Source organism: Pleurodeles waltl, chromosome 5 (assembly GCF_031143425.1).
Source record: "Pleurodeles waltl isolate 20211129_DDA chromosome 5, aPleWal1.hap1.20221129, whole genome shotgun sequence".
Lineage (NCBI taxonomy): Eukaryota > Metazoa > Chordata > Amphibia > Caudata > Salamandridae > Pleurodeles > Pleurodeles waltl.
In genome coordinates this window covers 747,412,646-747,434,612 of record NC_090444.1, presented here as the reverse complement: position 1 = coordinate 747,434,612, position 21,967 = coordinate 747,412,646, and the positions used below count along the sequence as shown (strand labels likewise).

At 42.7% G+C, this 21,967-nt stretch overlaps 1 protein-coding gene across 1 annotated transcript in view; it reads left to right on the top strand.

The window, feature by feature from the left end:
- The window catches only part of LOC138296005 (two pore calcium channel protein 1-like), a 538,306-nt gene that overhangs the window by 449,338 nt on the left and 67,001 nt on the right, over nucleotides 1-21,967 (top strand). The window contains exon 16 of the mRNA XM_069234709.1: nucleotides 15,584-15,674. Coding sequence (XP_069090810.1) covers nucleotides 15,584-15,674 — 91 coding nt within the window. The remainder of the gene's footprint in view (nucleotides 1-15,583; nucleotides 15,675-21,967) is intronic.

Sequence of the window (21,967 nt, the reverse complement as noted above, 5' to 3'; positions counted from 1 at the left end):
ACAGTGCAGAAAGGATTCCATAGGGGCCCCACAAATTTTGAAAATGGATTACCAATTCAACTCGGAATTTGATTGTTTTTCAATGTTTTGTGACTTGATATGGTAGCAGAACATTGGTACATTGCATAACGATCGATTTGCAATTTGGAAGGGATGCCTGGAACACACCCATTCCAAAGTGTAAATCGGTATCCATTACCAATTCTTTTTTAGGAGTCAGCAAATGTTTACTGATTCCAAAAATTTAATTAGTACATAGTAAAAACCTATTTTTCATCTCAAATGCACCTACTTCGCGAATCACAGTGTTTGCAACTTAAAAAATAGGTTTATATATTAGGCCCAGAATCCTTTAAAGCACTTCATACAGCCACTGAAAAAAATAACGATTTAATTATGTGAACTTCATATACCAAAACCAATTAATATGATAATGAGGAAACACTATTTCTTCACTCAGGGTAAAATATTTGCTGAAATTATTTTTAATAAAGGTAAGTATGATATGGAAACGGGTAACGTAGGGCAATGCTGGGATTTTTGCACCAGGAGCTAAATCGAATTATATGAAGATGGCTACCCAAAAATTTGAGATACTCCTGCTGAACTAAAACATATATCCGAACATTAGATTATTGCTCCCACATGCCCAAACGGAGTCATTTGTTTGTAATGATAAAGTGTGCATTTTAAATGGATGCCAATCATAAAGACGTATATAGCCTGAATACATTTTATATAGTATTATTCTCACAAGCTTCAAAGATCTAAATACAAGATGAATAACAAACACTTCTAAAAAAAAAAAAAAAAAAAAAAAAAACATGCTTTAAACATATTCTTAAGCAGAACATTTAAACATTCTTAATCAGTCAGCCCATATTTGAATTTCCGAAAAAATAAATTCACGTAATGAATTACGAGACCAGACATCTTTAACCTTTCTGCAATTCAAGTTCTCCAAGACAGATTTCCAGTATTGTGTTTGACTTAAGGTTGTCTCAGAAAAGGGATTTGCAGCTCATCCACATTTTCTTACATATATTTTTTTTAAAATTGTCATTATAAGTGCTTGGAAATAAATCAACCAGCTCAGACGTTTCACATTTTTTTAATGAGTTTTCTATTTTTTGACTTTTTTTTAAAGAGAATTCAACTTAAAACTAGAAAACGGGGCATACAAATGTAGGCAATGGCAAAAAAAGAAGAAAAAAAAACATTTTCCCCAAACTGTTGTTCAATAACCAGCATACATCTGGCTGCTGTACTTTGTTTGCGCATTACCACAATTTTCTTGTCATTTGCACAATACATCAGCATATGTTGCTAGGCACTTATGGTGTTGATTTGGCACTGGAGGACTTTAGGTGGGACACTGTCATCATGTGCAATGTATGGTCCTGATGTAGAAGAGTGTACACCTCCGCCGCATCAAGCTGACGCTCCACTCTTGCGAGGTGTATGGGATACACCAACCTCATGTGTTTCCATATCCCTATTGTCCAGTACCAGCAAATTTTCACTGTATCGTATGAGATGTTCTTCCTAAGTATGTGGCAGGTCAAGATTTTTGCAGGTACCTTCTTCTTCCCTGGAGCTCTGCTGAAGAAATGCCAAACTATTGATTCCTTGACAGGTGATGGAGTTTGTTTCTGTTGTTCCTCAAGGTCTTCCCTCACCTGTCCTTATGCCTTTTTAAGAGGAATTCCTGTAAAACATCTCTCAAATTACAAAAAAAGGATGAAGGCCAAGCACAAGATTTGCTAAACGTCTAGTGCTAATCCCAAATGTTGGTGAAAGGTTTGAATCTTTATGTATATGAAGCAAAGCAATGATTTCAACCAATCAGATGTCTTGTAGTGTGTGTCATAGTAACTGAGGTGCTGGTTTCTTGTACACCGGTACAGCAACATGAAACAAGTATTTGCAATCCAATGGGTCTCGCATTTGCTCGAAATAGAGCTATTAGCATTGTAAACTCCTAACCAGACTTTTCTTGCCACATAAATTGCAAATGAAAAGTAAAACAGTTTCACATAAGCGGGCCGATTCACAGCACCAGGCCGCCATGAGCATCAGCACAAAGAAGAGACACAAAAAGAAAAAGAAGTTTGCTTGCAGTCAAACTTATAGACAAAAGTGCAATCAGATACATATCTACACGTCGTAAAAGCAGCGCATGCGCGCTGCTATGCTCAACCTAAAAATGAGCCAAAAAGAGACTCAAGGAATCCCCATTAAGTGATTTAATTTGAACAGTTCTAGTCTCAAATTTAAATTAAAACCACTATATCGTACTACAATTTTTTGGGGTCTGGAGGTGCTCCCACAGGACCAAGAACAGGAAGTATACCCCACACAGAACTCCCATGTGAGCCCTCCATTGGTTTTAGGTGTCCTGTGGGAGTACAGTGGAAGCATGGAAACTGGAAAAAAATATATAATATTCATCACACATACATTTTTAACATTAAGGCATACTATTGAAAAAATTAGCTTCAAAACATAAAGGGTAAATCTACATTATGGTTAATTGTCAAAATAAAATTTAAAAAAACCTAGAAAATCAGTGAAAAGTTCCAACATTAAAGTGACATTTTAGTTAGGTAAGATAATAGAATCTTACTTTACATAAAAAACACGGAAATTCGCTGAAAAAAACTAATTTAGAGTGACATTATAGTTACATATAGAAAAAAGACTAACTTATGTTAGAAGAAAACGGTTAATTCACTGAAAAAAACAGAGCTGAAAGGAAAGTTACAGTTCCGTGAAAGTGGCAGCGATAATGTAACATTTTCAACCAAAAAAACACTGAATTTGCTAGTTACAATTCAGTGAGCTAACTATAAGTAGTACTCACGCCGTGCACTGCTTTTGCACTTGCATATATATTACATCATTCATGACATATTCAGTGACATCACTGATGACATCTCAAATGACATCACTGATGACGTCACTTTACTGCTGCTAAATTTACTAAGCAATACAGCCTTTCAACTGTGTAAAATATATAAAATGGTTGAGAATCATGTAAAGTATAAATTACATGAACATATGTGCATATATAAAATTATCATACTCCTCTAGACACCCAGACACCCTTACATGAGTAAGCGCCTACTACACACAGCCTTCACCTACTGCACAGCTCTTCATGCAACGCCCACTCCATCCAGACACTGAAAGCTCCTTAAGTGGCAAAGCAACTTTTATGCATCATCTTTATCCTGTGCATAACTCTTGAGGGAGAGCCCACTCACTACAGACACTCAAGCCCTGATAGATTGGCCAGGCTCCTACTATGCGCAGCCTTATCCCTGTATACAACCAACTCTTCATGGACAGCCCACTCCCTCCAGACACCCAAGCCCCATTAGAAGACTACTCCCGAACTGTGCACAACCTTTTCCCCATGCACAAGTCTTCATGGAGAGCCCACTCGATCCATACAGTCAAGCCCCATTAGGTGGCCAAGCCCCTTCTACGCGGTGTTCGCACTGTGCACTACTCTTCACAGAGAGCCCACTCCTATAATACACTTAAACCTCAGTAAGCGGCCAAGCCCCTACTGCCCACAGCCTTCATGCTGTTCACAACTCTTTAAAGAAAGCCCATTCCTTGCGCCACTCAAGCCTTTAGAAGGCTAAGAATTTTGCAAAAAAACACACTCTTTAGCAGTAAAAAGGGTATGGAATGTTTGCTATACAAATAACTTTCTGAATTCCTTTAGTGAGATCAATGTATAGCAAACTCACACTCATTGGATGAGCAGGCCCTCCTTCCTCAGTGTTAAAAAGAAACTCTGTAACATGGGTCTTAAATATGCCCTTCTTTTCCCTTCAAGGCATTTGTCCTCATTGGAGCAGCAGCAGGGCTATCCAAGCGCCTGGGGGGACCAGGTGTGCTCTCCTTCTTCCCGGCTGGCAGGCCCACATGGGCTAAGGCCACCAGAATGCTGGCAGTGAAGAGCAACGATGATCCCAACTGTAGACCAGGCTTCCGAGCACCAAAAAAGCAGCCCTGAGTTTGGCAGCACCTCATCGCCCGATGCCAACCTCATCCTGGACAGGGCACCATGGGACCTCTCGGCCGACTCTGATACATCATAACTGCCAGTAACACCACAAACAGCAAACAAACTAATCTGAAAAATAAGATGCTAACAATGGGCACCAAACCCTCCAACTCTACTCCACCCTATTTACGAAGATAGACTACATCGGCCCCTCCTCCTAGTCAGACATTTCAAGTTGACTGAGGTGCCTGAGACACTCTGGGACCACACATTGTCCATTATCTCTAGCAGGGCCGGTCGCCATCTCAGCTCCCTAAGTTCCACCACTGACGGTGAAAGTTGCTACCCCTCTTAGGCAATTGCCATAGTGATGAACACAGCGACTACTACTGTTGTTTGGTCAGCTGTCCTGTGAGAATTATCTGTTATAACTTAGGATTCCCCACCACCTTTCTACCAAAACATCACCCAGGCAGTCCTGATACACCTCCTGCTATCCCTACAATTATACACATGACCCTCCCCCTGTTGTCCAAAGTCACACTGTCTCAGGAATGCATGTTGAGACCTATCGATTTATAACTTGGTATGTCAGAGACATGGGGATCGCCACCAAATGCTATAAAAATCCCTCTCAAATTAGGCATGCTGGGGCACATGTTTCCTTTTCGTAGGAGACACCCCTGGGTAAACTAGAGGGTAATCTACCGCACCGTCATGGGTGAGGCCAGTTTTTCTATACTACCCACTCCTCTTTTTTCAAGGAACAGCAAATTAGGTACGCCTAGAGGTCCTCTGTATTGTTGATGAAGCCTTAACTGATAAAGACGCATGATATGTTTTCCTTATTGGAGACTGGATGGGCATCCATTAGTGAGAGGGAGCCTATACTCCTCAAACACAGACCAGCAACTTCCTGTCCTCATTTTCTCCCTTTCTGGCTCACTGGCCGGGAAATCAGTGAATACTTGAGGGGGTCACTTTAACTGCAAACTCGATCAGACATATGACAGGTCCTATTCCCTCCTTCCTGGTACTCCTGTGATCCACAGCTCGAAGGTCCTCTTGGACTGGTTGCACCATTGGTCTTTAGTGGACGTATGGCATGCCCAATACCCTGCGATAAAGAATACTCATTCTTTTTCCTATCACACAATTTGCACATCTAACTAGTCTGTATTGTATGCTCCATGGAACTTATAGTATATTACACATCTGCTACCTTCTTAAGCAATACTCTTTCTGACCATAGCCTGTTATTGATACCTCCTGGGGGACGGTGCCTACACCAATTCCTACCTACAAGCTCCAGCCTATGTGGCTAGAGGATGAAGCCTTTAACCTTCTATTGGCAGAAATAATCAGAACATACTTTGCTTTAAAAACACGCACTGTGTCCTCCTTCTTGGTGGAGTGGGTGTCCTTTAAAGTAGCTGTGCTAGGGGCCTGCATTGTTGCTGTGGTAGGAAGACGCAGAGTAATAGGCAATCAGCTACGTGAGGCAGAAAAAAACGTTGCAAGGCTGGGAGACCAGGGCCATAGTGGATCCGGCTCTGACACATAACTTAAAGAGAGAGAGAGAGAGGGAGAACCATGCCTCCCCAATGGAACGCTCCTGTGCCTTGACTGGAAGGAGTATCAAGCACATACTCCTGCTGAGACTGACAAACTGGGTCGACCCCTAGCTAGTTCGGTCTCAGCATATGATTTAGGAACTCCTATCCCCACTATCAGGGAGGCAGGTGGGTATCTCACATTACACAGGGGGACATAAACAAAACATTCTGCACTTATTACACCACAGTACCAGCAGGTACCCCACAATTCATCTGACTAAAGATACAGACCCCTAGAGGCTGTTACTCTTCCCCAGATACCACAAGAATATCACAGACCCTCGAAGGCCCAGTTATAGAGCAGGGTATTAAAGGAATGAATAGAGCACTCCCAAAAGGCCACTCCCTCAGCCGGGATGGACTACCGCTCGGATTCTATGCCCCATATGAATCCGTCCTGGTGCCACACCTATTAACCGTGTACCAGGAGACAAGGGAGTCCAAGCTCTCACTACTGACTGTACACAAGGCTCTGGTGATGTCTGTTTCAAAACCAGGCCAAGAACTGAAATACCCACCCTCCTACCACCCAGTCTCCCTTTTATCCGCTGACTGCAACATTCTAAGTAAAATCCTCACAGACAACATTCAGCCTCTCTTACCAATACTGATCCATCAAATCGGAATGTATTTATCCTGTTGTGCTATACCTCATTGCCTTATTGAACATCTGCTGGCTCTACGTGATTATGGAATTGGCAACCCAGGAATAGCCCAATGTGGCCTGCCTCTCTCTGATACAGGCCTTCGACTTCTTGCATTGGGACTACATGTTTAGGGCATTCCACTGTTTTCGCGTTGGCCCTCAAATGATTGGCTGGATCCCATTACTGTACACTGACACTACCACCATGGTCCGAACTGGCTGCTAGGTGTCCGGGGCCTATCTGGTGGCCAAAGGAACCAGTCAGCGATGTCCTATGTCCACAATGGTCTTTGAGCTGGCCCTGGAGCCACTGGCAGCCCTTCTGCTTTCTGGGAGACTGCTTTAAGTTGATTACATGATCCTTTATCTCCAACATATCTATGGAGATCTGGACCCTGTCATTTCCACCCTGAACAATGTTAGAGCGGTTGCCGGCCTTCAAATGCTTTTTAGGTCTGTTAGTACGGCCCAAACCTAAAAAAGCAACAACTCACTTCATGGCTCTCACCCTGCTTTCAGTGCAACGAGCCGTGGCGATGAAATGGAAATTACAGCAACCTCCTTCATACTGCATTGGCAGGCGGAAGTCATAGAGTGGTCAAATCAAAATCATATCAAATCATTAATATTTATAAAGCGCGCTACTCACCCGTGTGGGTCTCAAGGCGCTAGGGGAAAAAAGGGGGGGGGGTTACTGCTGCTCGAAGAGCCAGGTTTTTAGGAGTCTCCGGAATGCGGAGTGGTCCTGGGTGGTCCTGAGGCTGGTGGGGAGGGAGTTCCAGGTCTTGGCTGCCAGGAAGGAGAAGGACCTCCCACCCGCCGTGGAGCAGCGGATGCGAGGGACGGCAGCGAGCGTGAGGCCCGAGGAACGGAGGAGACGGTTGGGGGCGTAGAAGCTGAGGCGACGGTTGAGGAAATCCGGTCCCTTGTTGTGGAGGGCTTTGTGTGCGTGGGTGAGAAGTCGGAAGGTGATCCTTTTGCTGACTGGGAGCCAATGCAGGTGTCTCAGGTGTGCGGAGATGTGGCTGTTGCGGGGTACGTCGAGGATGAGGCGGGCCGAGGCGTTTTGAATACGTTGCAGGCGTTTTTGGAGCTTGGCGGTGGTCCCAGCATAGAGGGTGTTGCCGTAGTCCAGGCGGCTCGTGACGAGGGCGTGGGTCACGGTTTTTCTAGTGTCGGCGGGGATCCAGCGGAAGATCTTGCGGAGCATGCGGAGGGTGAGGAAGCAGGCGGAGGACACGGCGTTGACTTGCTTGGTCATGGTGAGAAGAGGGTCCAAGATGAAGCCGAGGTTGCGGGCGTGGTTTGCGGTGGTCGGTGCGGTGCCGAGGGCCGTGGGCCACCAGGAGTCGTCCCAAGCGGACAGGGTGTTGCTGAGGATGAGGACTTCCGTTTTGTCAGAGTTCAGCTTTAGGCGGCTGAGCCTCATCCAATCTGCGACGTCCTTCATGCCCTCTTGTAGGTTGGTCTTGGCGCTGGCGGGGTCCTTGGTTATGGAGAGTATAAGTTGGGTGTCGTCGGCGTAGGAGGTTTCATGATGTCGTGCTTGCGTACGATGTCGGCGAGGGGGCTCATGTAGACATTGAAGAGTGTCGGGCTGAGTGATGAGCCTTGAGGTACGCCGCAGATGATCTCGGTGGGGTCTGAGCGAAACGGAGGGAGGTAGACTCTTTGGGATCGGTTTGAGAGGAAGGAGGCAATCCAGTCCAGGGCCTGGCCTTGGATCCCGGTGGAGCAGAGGCGGGTGATTAGGGTGCGGTGACAGACGGTGTCGAAGGCAGCCGAGAGGTCGAGGAGGATGAGGGCGACTGTTTCACCGTTGTCCATCAGGGTTCTGATGTCGCCTGTGACTGAGATGAGGGCGGTTTCAGTGCTGTGGTTGGTTCGGAATCCGGTTTGTGAAGGGTCGAGCAGGTTGTTGTCTTCCAGGAAGGTGGTCAGCTGTTTGTTGACGGCCTTCTCTATTACCTTGGCGGGGAAGGGGCGGAGCGAGATGGGGCGGAAGTTTTTCTGGTCGCTCGGGTCAGCCGCAGGTTTCTTTAGTAGTGCGTTGACTTCGGCGTGTTTCCAGCATTCGGGGAAGGTAGCAGAAGAAAAAGAGGAGTTGATGACGGCCTGGAGGTGCGGGGCGATGATGTCGTCGGCTTTATTGAAGATGAAGTGAGGGCAGGGGTCCGATGGAGCGCCGGAGTGGATCGAGTTCATGGTGGTTTTGGTTTCTTCGGTGTTGATGTGGGTCCAGTCGTTGAGGGTGATGGTCGGAGGTGTGGGTTCGGTGATGCTTGGTTGGGTCTGGTGGCCGAAGCTGTCGTGGAGGTCGCTGATCTTGCGATGGAAGAAGATGGCGAGGGAGTTGCACAGATCTTGTGAGGGCGTGACGGCGTTGGCGTTGGGGTTGGAGAACTCCTTGATGATGCTAAAAAGTTCTCTGCTGTTGTGGCTGTTTTTGTCCAGTCTGTCGGTAAAAAAGTTCCTTTTGGCAGCGCGGATCAGGTGGTGGTGTTCGCAGGTAGCGTTCTTGAGGGCGGTCATGTTGTAAGCGGTGTGGTACTTGCGCAAGGCCTTCTCGAGGGCGCGACAAGTTTTCTTCGATTCTTTGAGGGTGTCAGAGAACCAGAGAGGTTTTTTGGTGTTGGCCTGTCGATGCGTGCCTTTGAGGGGAGCAAGGTTGTCTGCGCAGTTGGAGATCCAGTTCGTGAGGCTGAGGTCTGCGTCGTTGGGGTCGGTGGTGAGGGTGGGTTGGTTGGCGGCGAGTGCGGAGAAGAGTTGCTCTTCGGGGATTTTGTTCCACTGTCGACGAGGGATGGGTTGAGTGCGGAGGTGGCGGGTCTCGCGTCGGAATGTGAAATGTACACAGCTGTGGTCGGTCCAGTGTAGAGCGGAGGTGTGGCTGAAGAAGACGTGTTTGCTGGCGGAGAAGATGGGGTCAAGCGTGTGTCTGGCGATGTGGGTGGCGGTGTTCACCAGTTGCTTGAGGCCGAGGTTGGCGAGGTTGTCGAGCAGGGTGGTGGTGTTGGGGTCGTTGTTTTGTTCCAGATGGAAGTTGAGGTCGCCTAGGAGGATGTAGTCAATAATAGAGGGCACCGCTCTCCTCTGTGAGACGAGCCGTGGTCTTCAAAAATACCCCTTAGCCTTGCACTAGGACATAATCCTTCAATTAGGTTTAACACAGGTCTGAGGGGCGTGGTGATGAGATGACAGATTTTTTTGGGGGAGGGGTTTTGGCTCAGTTGTTTTCTTTGTCATTAATGAGTTTATGAAATGTAATTATCCACTGCTGCGGATGAATCCACCTACAGAGAACGTATGTCGTCGCTCTGACTACTGTGGTATACAATTTGTAAAGTTCATCTTACAGTGTATAATATACAGTGTTTTTACCACATGGACATTTTAACTTGTAGGATATGTACTCCTATAGTTATTCCCTGTATGTATTGATACTTCTATACAAAAAAGAAATGCGTTTGTTCTTAAAGAAAAAAGTAAAGGATTAAGACTGTCCTGCATACGTAAATCACAAATATAGAAAGCGCTGCTTCATATAACAGATAACTTTAAAACGTTCTTGCTCTTCTTGGAATGTCCCAGATGGGGTTTCTATTTTCGCTCCAGTGCTTGTGTTTTTAAGTTCTGTGAAGATTCATGTGGTGAATTCTTGTTAGTGGTGATAGGGTAGCACACCCAAAGGATAGTAAAGATGCACCGATTCACTAGAATGAAGACTTGCTGTCCCTGAGTTATGTGGCTCTTCTGTATTTCAGTTTCCCTTGAGGAGGCAGCTCTTGAAGCTGGTGAGGTGACCTAAGATGGACTTTTCATCCACTAGTTTTCCAAAGTCTAATCACAGTAATAATGATGTTGGATCACAGCTCCCGGTCAGGGTTTCTCTCACTTCTGAAAGGCCTATTCAGAAAGGTAAATTTACTTGTGTGTAAAGATACTGCTACACTTTGAGTTAACTTTACTACTTTTTTGCTCATCACGATTTCCAAGTGAAAAGTTACTTTCCACTAGGATTTATGAGTATAAAGTTACTACTCATGTTTTTCACACATCCAGGATACCCGTGCTGGTGATAGTGCCCTTTACAAATACACATAACACAACAACATAAGAAGAGTGTTCCACCACTGGGTGGACCGCCACCTATAGTAAAGCATACGGAAAACTAGTTCAGTTTTTACGTTTTAATTATTAAAAATATACAAATATTGTAATATAAAATGAAAATGCAAATTAGCTTAAAATAATTATGATTAATCTAGTACCAAAAAATCAAATGTTGCAGAACATTGTCATCAAATTAAATGGTTACTAAATAAATAAATAACATGCATTAATTTTATTAAAATATTTAAAACATCTCACCCTCACTAGCTTTTTTAAATGTATGTATTATTTAGCAAATGTTATTGACAATGCTTTAATTACGTTTCGCTTTTTTTAATGAAGGTTTACTTTTTAACAAAAAGGTAAATAATAATTTATTTAAATAAAAAAATAATTTTAACTTTAAACAGATGGATAGATAGATAGCTTGATAGATAGCTAGATAGCCTGGTGATGTTCATCTCTCTGACTTCTATCATGATCAGGTTCAGACTGATTGCATTGTCACCTTGAAGGTTTAGCAATCTGTTTTGCTCATGCTGGAAGCATTGGATCTACGTTGTGCTGGGAATCCTTCTTGTGGTTTTGGTACTCTGGGCACTTTACCACCGCTGACCAGTGCTAAAGTGAAAGTGCTCTCTGTGTAAATTGTATTGGTAATTGGCTTTTCCATGATTGGCATATTTGATTTACTAGTAAGTCCCTAGTAAAGTGCACTAGAGGTGCCAGAGGCCTGTAAATCAAATGCTACTCGTGGGCCTGCAGCACTGATTGTGCAATGCACATGAGTAGCCCTGTAAACATGGCTCAGACCTGCCACTGCACTGTCTGTGTGTACAGTTTTAAACTGCCAATTCGACTTGGCAAGTGCACCCACTTGCCAGGCCCAAACCTTCCCCTTTTACTACATATGTCACTCCTAAGGTAGGCCCTAGGTAACCCCATGGGCAAGGTGCAGTATATTTAAAAGGTAGGACATGTACTGATGTGTTTTACATGTCCTGATAGTGAAATACTGTCAACTTTGGTTTTCACTATTGCAAGGCCTAACTCTCCCATAGGTTAACATGGGGACTGCCTTTAAATATATTTTAAGTCCAGTTTCCCATTGGGAGCAGTTAGAGATGTGGAGTTTGGGGTCTCTAAACTAACAATTTAAAAATACATCTTTTGGTAAAGTTGGTTTTTAGATTATCAGTTTGAAAATGACACTTTCAGAAAGTGCAAAAACAACAGATGATAGACGGAATGCAGAACAAATCAAACATTCACCCCCAGTCACAAATCTGGGTTTCATCCATCAGTGATTTTTGCTTGCCATGCCATTCCAGTTTGGACCCAGCCATATTCAAATCAGCCTTGACCCTGTATCCCATGGGAACAGTCCAGCCCGAACTGCCAGGCCAGGTCCTCCGTGAACCAGAACCAAGCATCCTGGGACCGGTTTCAGAATATCACCCTTCATCAGCCAGGTTAGCTTGAATCTGGTGGCATAGCAAGCACTGGACCCACGTATGGGCATCCCTTTGGGGAACAGGCTCAAAACTGATTTGCATATGGCTGGGTCTAAACTGGGGAGGCATTGTGACTGGGGGTGGGTGTGTGAAAAGTTTCAACACTCCGTCCATCATCCTTTTGTGGTACTTTGAGAAAGTGGGCATTTTCTTGCTTAACCATTCTGTGCCTCTGCCCACCTCTGAAATCCATGTCAGACTGACAGTTGGGCTGTTTGTGAATTCCCTCTAGATAGTGTCACAAAGGAAGCTGGGGAGTGTCCTTCATATCCTGATGAGTGTCCTGGGCTAGAGTGGGGAGGGAGGAACTGACAGCTGCACCTGAAAGGGCTGTCCCTGTCCTCACACAATGCAGTCTCTGATCCCCTGGTGGGGGTCTGGGGCCTGGCCAGGGCAAGGCAGGATCTAGCCAACAACAAAAAACATCCTTTGAAGTTTGCCTACTTCATAGGCAGAATTGAGTATAAATAGTGGACCCAAAACCCCAGACTTTCAGAACACTTCTGGATCAAGAGGAACCTCTGCCAAGGAGAAGAGTTGAAGAGCTGGAGGAGGTCTGCCCCTTTGCTGTGTGTCCTTTGCTGGATTGGCCTGCAGTTGCTGCTTCTGCCTTAGAGAGGGCAAAGACTGGAATTTTCTCTGTATCCTGCTTGTGAAGTTTCTCCAAGGGCTTGGACTGAGCTTGCCTCTTGTCAAGAAGTCTCAGGGACAGCAAAGACTTCACCTACCAGCCGCTGTGTTCACTTGCTGTGGACTCTGACTTGCCAGGTGATGCCTACTCCAGTTTCTGGGCCCCTGGGAGTGAAAAATGTTTAAAAAAGCAAGTGCAACAATATCGGACTGACTCCGCTGCCTGACCCCGCGACGCCGCCTGCAACTGAAGCCATAGTCCCCTTTCGAGTGCAACGACCTGACTGACTTCACAGACCTGACGCGGACTCTCACCTGGTCCTGTGACCTCATGAGATTGGGGTGTCCGACATTCATGACACCCGACTCTGCCGCTGCCCTTGCAGCCCCGTGGGTTTATCGCAACCCTGGGAGGTTACCCCACCGCGTCTTAACCCGCCGGCCTTGGACCCCAAAGGAAGTGTAAAGAACTGACGCCTTGCACCGACGCAGCTTCATCTCCACCGCTCCGCAGCAAGGACCTGACGCCTCTGCTCCTTCGCCCCGCAGCACCGGAACTGACACTTCACCGGTTCCATCGATGCCTTGCTCACGACACCGTGCACCGGTTTGTTTTCTCATTTTCACCAGGTACTATATCTGGGGATCCATGTGACTCTGTGACCAGCGCCGTTGGCATCGCATTGTTGGGCACTATGACAATGCTGTGACAACACCGAAATTGCGGCATTTGTGTTTCTAAGCGCTACATTCAAGTTTAATCTTTGAAAATTCATAACTTTGCTTGTGTATGTTGGATTTGTGTCGTTTTGGTCTTTTTTTAATCAGATAAGTATGGGTTATGTTTTCTAAAGTGGTGTTGAGTGATTTTGTGATGTTTTCACTGTGTTACTGTGTGTTTTGGTACAAATACTATACACATTGCCTCTGAGATAAGCCTGATTGCTTGTGCCAAGCTACCAAGGGGGTGACCAGGGGTTATCCTAGGTGTGTATCCCCATTATCCTGACTAGAGCGAGGTTCCCTGCTTGGACAGAGTGCAAGCTGACTGCCAAACAGGGATCCCATTTCTAACAATGATCTTGGAAATTTGCTCGGGTCAAAACTCCCCCAACAGTACATAGCACAAAGACTTATAACAAAAAAGTCCTTTGGGCCCACAAGAAAATTCATAATTTTCACATTAGATCAGTGAATGGGCATTCCTTGTGATTATGTTATTTCTTGATGCTTTAATCGAGGCCTTCTTTAGTATACCGCTGTTTCAGTGTGGATCACGGTTCAAAACTTTGTTTTGTGTTTTTGTTCATTTCACTTGCACTGTGTTATCACTCATTTCACAGAGCACTTTACAACTGTTATGTAGACCTTTTGTATATAATTGACAATTTTGTACTATTTGAATAGTACTACTGTATTTACCCATACATTTGACAGTTCTGAACCTACTGACATCAATACAAGAACAAGTTTTCATATTACCTTGAAACTCAAATAGTATTATTGATATTAGAAGATATGTTGCACCAGTAAAAAAAAAAAAATAAGTATCAAATGGGTAGGCTAATAATAATTACGGGTCCCAGATCCAGTGCATAGGCTGTGCCAACGATAGCTATGCCTGTGGCAGTGTTAATAATTTTATAAAAGTTATAATGAGGAAAATATGACCCTTTTTAATTGATCAAAGGGACTTGGAAAGAAATCTTTAGCGCTTAAAATAATCCATATATGTTTGTTTTAAATCAATGGAGTCTTAACATTTTGTTACTAATGAGAAAAAAGTGAATATTAATGTACATTTGTTTGTTTTTAATTAAAAGTAATGATGAGACTGAACTTTGATTCATAAGCACAAAACATATAATGCTAATGAAAATGTACACTTTGAAAATGTAATTGCTTAAACAGCAACAAAAAGGTAAAAATCTATTCTTAAGAAGAAAAAAGGTAAATGTTTATTAGCTTTTTTTTTTTACGATTCTAGGCACGTAGTAATAGACCAAAGACAGCACGTATTCTATGTCCCGTTGTAGCTAAAGTTTAAAGGTGACTCGTGTTTATGGTAAACATTGAAGCTCAGTAATGACAACTATAATTCTCAATTTCTTTATGGTTTATGATAAGGTATCCCTTAAACAAATCCTGGGGGGGCCTGAAAACATCAATGCCATGACCCTATTGAATACATTTAACATTTATCAGAGTTTCGTATAAAGCAAATGTCCTGGCACTGATATACTGTATTTCACTTTGGAGATCTCCATCTATGACTATTCTATGATTCGCTATGCGAACTTGATCCATCTTGAGAAACATCACATTTCTATTTGTTTGAAGCGTGTGAAGACAACCTATCTATCTACCTGCTGCACTTCTATGTATATACATTTGTATTGTAAAGGAAATGTTCTGTTATATAAGATGATCTCCCTTTACCATAATAACTTGACTGGCCTCAGTGGCTTAAAAAGGCCAGCTAAAATTCTGTTCACCAACCTATTAATTTTACAGCACGTTGGATGAAACAAGTTCAGAAAGAATTATTTTGCTTCAGTAAAATATTCTTGCACACAAACTCATGTTCCTATTGCTCTGTTTTAGCAGACCTAGATATGGATAAACTAATAAAGTCTTAGGTGGTGCTCCTTTTAACAAGGAAGATGCACATTTCTCTTTCAGTGTCTTTTTTTAAAGAAGGCTGGTGATGATAGGTAGTGAAAATTGATTTTGACTAGTGACCATGCATGATTTTGTTTTTCTTTTTCAAGTTAAGTGTTAAGTGTAAATAGTTTTTGTGATTTCAAGTGTGCATCTATGTTAACTAATTTTTATGTGATGTTGATACTGTGGAAAATATTGTTTTCTATGTTTATGCACTTGTAGTGTTTATATTTTTTGTAGGAAAAGCAGTTAGATGGGTGTCACATTTTGAAAAGTTATGACAAAAGAATGTAATTTGTATTAGTAATTATGAAATTATTTGTAATAGAAGAATACCTATGTTTTATTGCCTGTTGACTACTTTTCCTTAACATCCTACTTATTGCCAGTGGATTTGCATTAGTAACCCACCCTGCTGCAAAGCTGTATTTCATTGCGTTTCATGTTGTGGTTGTCATCATAATTATAAAGTAAGTTCAGCATTCCACAAACACTGTAAGTTGTATTGAAAAAATCACATCTTGGTCATAAATGGATAACTAAGGAAAATAAGTTATTATCTTACATGTTTAAAAGCAGATGTAGACACAGAATTCCATGTTTAGCCAAGGGCAGCTGAAAATGTATTTGGGGAAATAGTAAATATATATTTCTTATTGCACATCTGTTCAGTAAACCTTTTAATATTATTCATGTCATATTTTTGATATGTTATGGACAATTCAAAATGTCTTCCTTCTTAAGTAGCCATATGCGCTGTACAGAATGGACAGTATAAAAATAATATTTTGAATTATGTAATTCTTTCCTTGCTTTACTCTGTTATTAAACATTTTAGAAAATTATCGCACCTCGAAAAAAAAATAGTTTTAAGAGTACAGATGAATTAGTTTTTCACACATAAAATGTTTTGGGGCTCAACAGCCAGTGAATATCTGATTCCTAATTATGAATACTAACTGCATTGTAAACGCTTCTGGGTGTGCAATAATGTGGGAAAGAAACTATGGCTATTCATCTTCACAGCCTATTTGCCCAGTGTATTGAAGTTTAGTGTCGCCACTCATCCCACCTCATCAGGAGTTATGGGGGACTCTCTCCTGGGTTCTTCTCCAAATAATTGTTTGCATACTCTGTACCACAGGATGACACAGCTTGGGTGTCACATAGGAAAATAGGTACATAAGGTATAGGAGGAGATACGATCACCATATAGGGAGTTCACTTCAGAAACTTGCTGGCTGAATAATGTGCAGAAGAGTTTCCCCGCAGTGAGTCCAGATACATTTCTGAACAAAGTAGGAGCCAGGGACACTTCATCTCAGCATATTTAATATGATACAACCTGAAGCAAACATCAGTAAAGTGCTCTAGTAAGAATTATCTGAATGTGAAAAACCTGTATTCACAAATGTTTTAACATTGGTCATTAAACTAGTAATCAATAGTTGACATAAGATTGAAGTCAGGCCATAGTTCCTTTATCACCCTACACTACTTATCTCGGCCTCTTGTTATGTTTTCTATGACAGCTTTCACCAGTAGCCCAGCAGGGTAGATGCTATTCTTCTTCTAGGGAATCCTCAATTTTGCTTGAAATAGGTTTCCTGCTTATGTGCTAGGATCTCAGAAATTCCTTGCAAAGACCCCAGTCATACCTCTTACTGTCCACATCCGCACTAGCATCAGAAAATTGCACAATTCTTGCTGAATTAAAGAAGAGCCTTCCTCTCCTCTGTCATTTGGTCAGGGTTAAATCTTGTGTGGCTTCATCTCGCGTCAAAGCCATAACCATTAATTCCACACATTTTTCCTTGTCATCCGATCAGACTGCAAGGCATTACAGCTTCCAACCTGCATATTTAAGCCCATCTGACCAAGATTTATCTGACATACCAGCAAGCCTGGTATGAATGATTTCAGTTTGGCACGTTCTACTTCTTTTGAAAAGCCAGTAATCCTAAACCAGGTAACCCTGCACCAGGACTAAGCCAGCCTTTGAGTGCCACCTGCATTACTCTTTCAGCTCCGAGCTATACTCGTCTTCTTTGAGCCTCGTAACAAGCTGAGAATGCTTACATGGGATTGTACTACAAAGTGCTTACGTTTCCAAGGACCATGTCTTTCAAAGGATGAGAGTGACCGCAACTGTACTTATGGATCACTTAGTATGTGCAGAGGGAGGACAGTGTCCACTACAAACATTGGTTTGTTTTTATGCATTGCCGGCACCACTGAGATTTTTTGTCCAGCTGATCAGGGACTTCTTTTTGTCATACAGTTATTCCTGGGCACTGACTGTCAAAGTGGTGCAAAAACCGAAGCATGTGGGACATATGTGTTGCTGATTGCATGGTACCCGTGAGGAATGTGGCCATCTTGGTCTGTTGCTAGGCCACTCTACCAAATATTAGTATTTAAAGTAACATATTACTAGGTCAGTGATTTCACATATAAGCAAATTCAGTCAACAGTTCCTTTTCACAGACTTGTTGACTTGGATAATGTCATGAGGAGTACCAGCAATAAAAATAAAGACAGAAACAATGAGCAACGTGAACAAGAAAATGGAAGAGGAAAGAAGAATGATACACAGAATGCATCATCAACTCAAGTAAATTCAATCACCCCATTACACTTGAGAACAATACATACTGGCAGCTGCAATGTGTCCTGTGGTTGCATGGGCAATAGAGTGAGTACCTTTAGTACTTACCTGCAGGAAATATTCAAAATTGCAATTGGCGTAATATTTAGCCAAATGTGTTCACTTAAGTGACTAGGTGAAAACAAAAAGGTTAAAGTTCCAAGGCTAGTAATAAAAGACTACGACAGTTGACACTGGTAAAATTGCACATACTGGTGACAATTTACTTGTTAATTTATTTTTGCAGTTTTATATAGAGCAGAATAGACCTAATGGGTGTCAGAGTGCTTTACTGTCTATTACAACACATAGCAATTTAGTACAAGACTTTAAGTTTGAGAGACAGTATTCCATCCAACAGGGTGGTGGTGGACATTACCTGTCATCTTTACCTCAAAGGGATCCCCCATCCTGGTGGTTCCCACAATGTACAAAAGGTGTATTTGATGGTTGCCAATGGTTTTGAGGGCGTCTACCAAACGTATAGATTTTTTTCCGCATTTCAAAAACAAATTCACAAAATAGGAGTTTGTTTTTGAAAAGTCAAAACCTAATGACCCCCACACCTTAGGAGTTTTCTGCCTGGTGTGGGGGTTGTCGTTATTTTTTCATGTCCCTCACCACGAGGTTCTTGTTGATGGTGATGGACATAGGAAAACCTAATATTACACAGTCCACCCTAAGTAGGGTGGGCAGTATAATACCTTCCCTCTGATTGCCCCTATCCATCAAGCAGTTGGAGGCTCCATCGGAAGAAAACTTATGGTCCTTTGGTCCCTAAATGAGACATGCAGACCCAGTATGGTGAACGGTGAATTCAGTCACATTTGCGATGGAGTATCTTGACCACTAAAGTCGAATCAGGTCCTTAGTTTTGATTCAGATTAGTTACTCACATAGAAATGATGTTTAGTTTTGCACACTTTACAGCGGATCAGTATCAAGTTGCCGATTACATAAAACCAGTTCCATTTTGTAATGAAAAATTGTTAACAAAAACACAGATAGTTTTGCATTGACATTGAGTTTCCTCGGATTCCCGGAACTGGTAGAAAGAGCAACACCCAATAGGACATGGATCTTGCAGAGTTCTGTGTGAGATCATACCACAGGAACAGGATGCAGCTGTCTTATACAATCTACTCCTTCAGTGTTAGCAGCAGAAAAATATGTTAGCAACCTATAGCGCACCGGTACGTGAATTGTCACCTCTGCTCTTCACTTCCCTGTCACAATTCATCCTTAACCCCATAGTTCTGAAGTGAGGTGGTGATGTTGCTTAAAAACCTTCCATGGAAGTTGTGGTGAGTCAAGACGCAAAATTTGTCCTAGGCTAACTTGGACCAATCATTCGTGGGAACCACTGCCATTCTCTCCCAAATTACACACTTTCAGCTGGTAAACAGGAGATGATTCAAAATATCTGTCAGCATTGAGTTCCATATTTTCAGAGCATATTCTCAATTGATTTTAGTACATCTTTTAAGACTCTACGTAAATTGTGGTAGTCTCACAATAGGTGTAACAATAAACCAGTGGAGTTTCCTGTCCGATTTCTAGACCACTCATATAGCCTCTGTGGCGTGTGGTACCAGTATTGGCTTCCCTACCTTCTGCACATTTAATCGGCCTGTGAGTTATTTCTGTGTATCTTGCTCCACTCATCCTTTGTGAATTCCATACGGAACTTGCTTTCCCACTGCCTAATCCATGCGGGTTCCGTAACGGAGCTGCTGGTAAAAGCAACTTGTATATGTTGGTTAGCAAGTCATGTATGCTCCAATAAGAAATTCTCAAATGCTCTCTAGTGACCAATAAAAAAAATTCTAGCTATCGCGTCAAGAATTTTCAATTCTATTAAGGACACGGAGGCGAGGATTATGCTTTCTCTTTCTTTACTTACTTAAACAGCAGCCAATGAAATACAAGTAACAGAAAAAACTACAATACCCAGGACACCTAATATCCTGTCACATGGTCCAATCACCATCCATGTCCTTGCAATAAGTCCTTTGACCTATGAAGTCACTTCCTCTTTCTTTGTTCATATAGATAATGTCAACTTGAAAACGCAAACTTCTTACGCCAGTCCGGATCTGGGGTCATGAACTTCTTCTCCAAACTGAAGAACCAAAACTTGAAATGCTCCATGCCAGAGAACAATCGGTAAAATACATAACTCAAACTTCTCTTGAAGCTACGACTTTCAGGCATTCTTCTGATCAGAAGCTGTTACAATAAACAGGTAGGTAATATCTCATAAAATATACTTATCTCAAACTTTGTAAATGTATATAATGGGGGGGGGGATAAATGACAATATCACATCAGATATAAATATTAATTAATAACAAATATTGCATACATATAATAAGGGAGGGATAATCCTCGCCTCCGTGTCCTTAAAAGAATTGAAAATTCTTGACGCGATAGCTAGAATTTTTTTTATTCTATGTCAGGACCGGAGGCTCCGATTATGCTAGTTTAAAGCTGTTCCATCACCACACTAGCTACATCCAATACAGGTTTATGATAAAACTTACGAAAAGTATTTTCTGAAGACCAATCTGCAGCTTTCATTATGTCCTCTAATCGAGAACCTAAAGCAAATGATTTTGAAGCCATAGCCCCTCTAGCAGAATGGGCCCCAAATATAGAGGTATCAATACCTGCTTCACTCATCAGCCATCTCATCCATCTAGCTAAAGTAGCTGAGGAAACTGGTTTAAAAGGCTTTTGTAAAGCAATTAACAACTGACCTTTAGAATCCTGTCTAAATTCTTCTGTGACAACTTCATAATCTTTCAAACATTGAACCACACATAATTTTGAATTTTCCGTATAAATCGGATATGATACTGACCTGCAATTCGTTTTAGTTCTTCTTGTCACTGAAAATGAGACACCTTCTGGTGAAAAAGTTCTACCTGCTAAATCTAAAGCTCTGACGTCCGATTCTCTTTTACAAGAGACAAGACATAACAGCATGGTTAACTTAGCTGAAATCTGTTTACGAGACAAATATCTATTGGCAGGCCAAGAATCAAGGAATTTTAATATAGTATTAACATCCCATAAAACAGAATATTTTGCTTGAGGCGGTTTAGAAAGACGTATACCCCTCAAAAGCTTACAAATTAATGGATGTTCACCAATGGGTTTACCCTCTAGCTGTGAATGTCCTGCTGAAATGGCAGATCTAAAATTATTGACCGTCCGGTAGGCCAATCCCGAGCTGGCTAATTCTGCGAGAAAATTAACAATCAAGCCAATATGTGCTTCCATAGGATTGGCACCCCTTCCATCACACCAACTAGACCATCTGCGCCAGGCTGAATCATATCTCTTATGGGTACTACTGGCCCAGGCCTGTTTAATGAAGTCCGCAGCTTGCTGCGAAACATCTGGGGTATTCCATCTCGACCTGAAATTAACCAAACTAGAAGTGTCAACTTCCCTGACAAGATCAGAGGATGTTGAAGGCCCTCTGGACTCAAAAGAAGATTCGGACGAGGAGGAATCAGAAGAGGAGAGGCACAAGCTAAATGTAGAACACTGGGGAACCAAGGCTGTGCTCTCCAGAACGGAGTCACCAGAACAATCTCTGTTTTCTGTCTCCGCACTTGAGCCAGGACCCTGGCAATCATCAGAAACGGAGGAAACGCATAACCTCGAAACTGGGACCAGTCCTGCAGAAAAGCATCTGTCTTTAGAGCACAAGGGTCTGGACGCCAACTGTAAAAATGTTGAATCTGGCAATTGAGGCGAGAGGCAAAAAGGTCCACTTCGCAATTGCCCCATTCATGAGCAATCTGGGCAAAAATCAGAGGGTCCAACATCCAGTCGCTAGAATCTGATAGGTACCTGGAGTTCCAATCCGCTATGACATTCTGGTCTCCAGGAAGATATTCCGCTATGACCACTAAACGTTGAGTTAGGCAAAAATGCCAGAGATCTTTGGCAATCTCCGCCAAAATTCTGGACTTTGTGCCTCCCAACTTGTTGACATACCTCACTGCTGATATATTGTCCATCCGTAGTAGTATGCAACAATCTGTTTTCTGCGGAGAGAGGCTCTTTATAGCAAAAGATCCCGCTAGAAGCTCCAAGCAATTG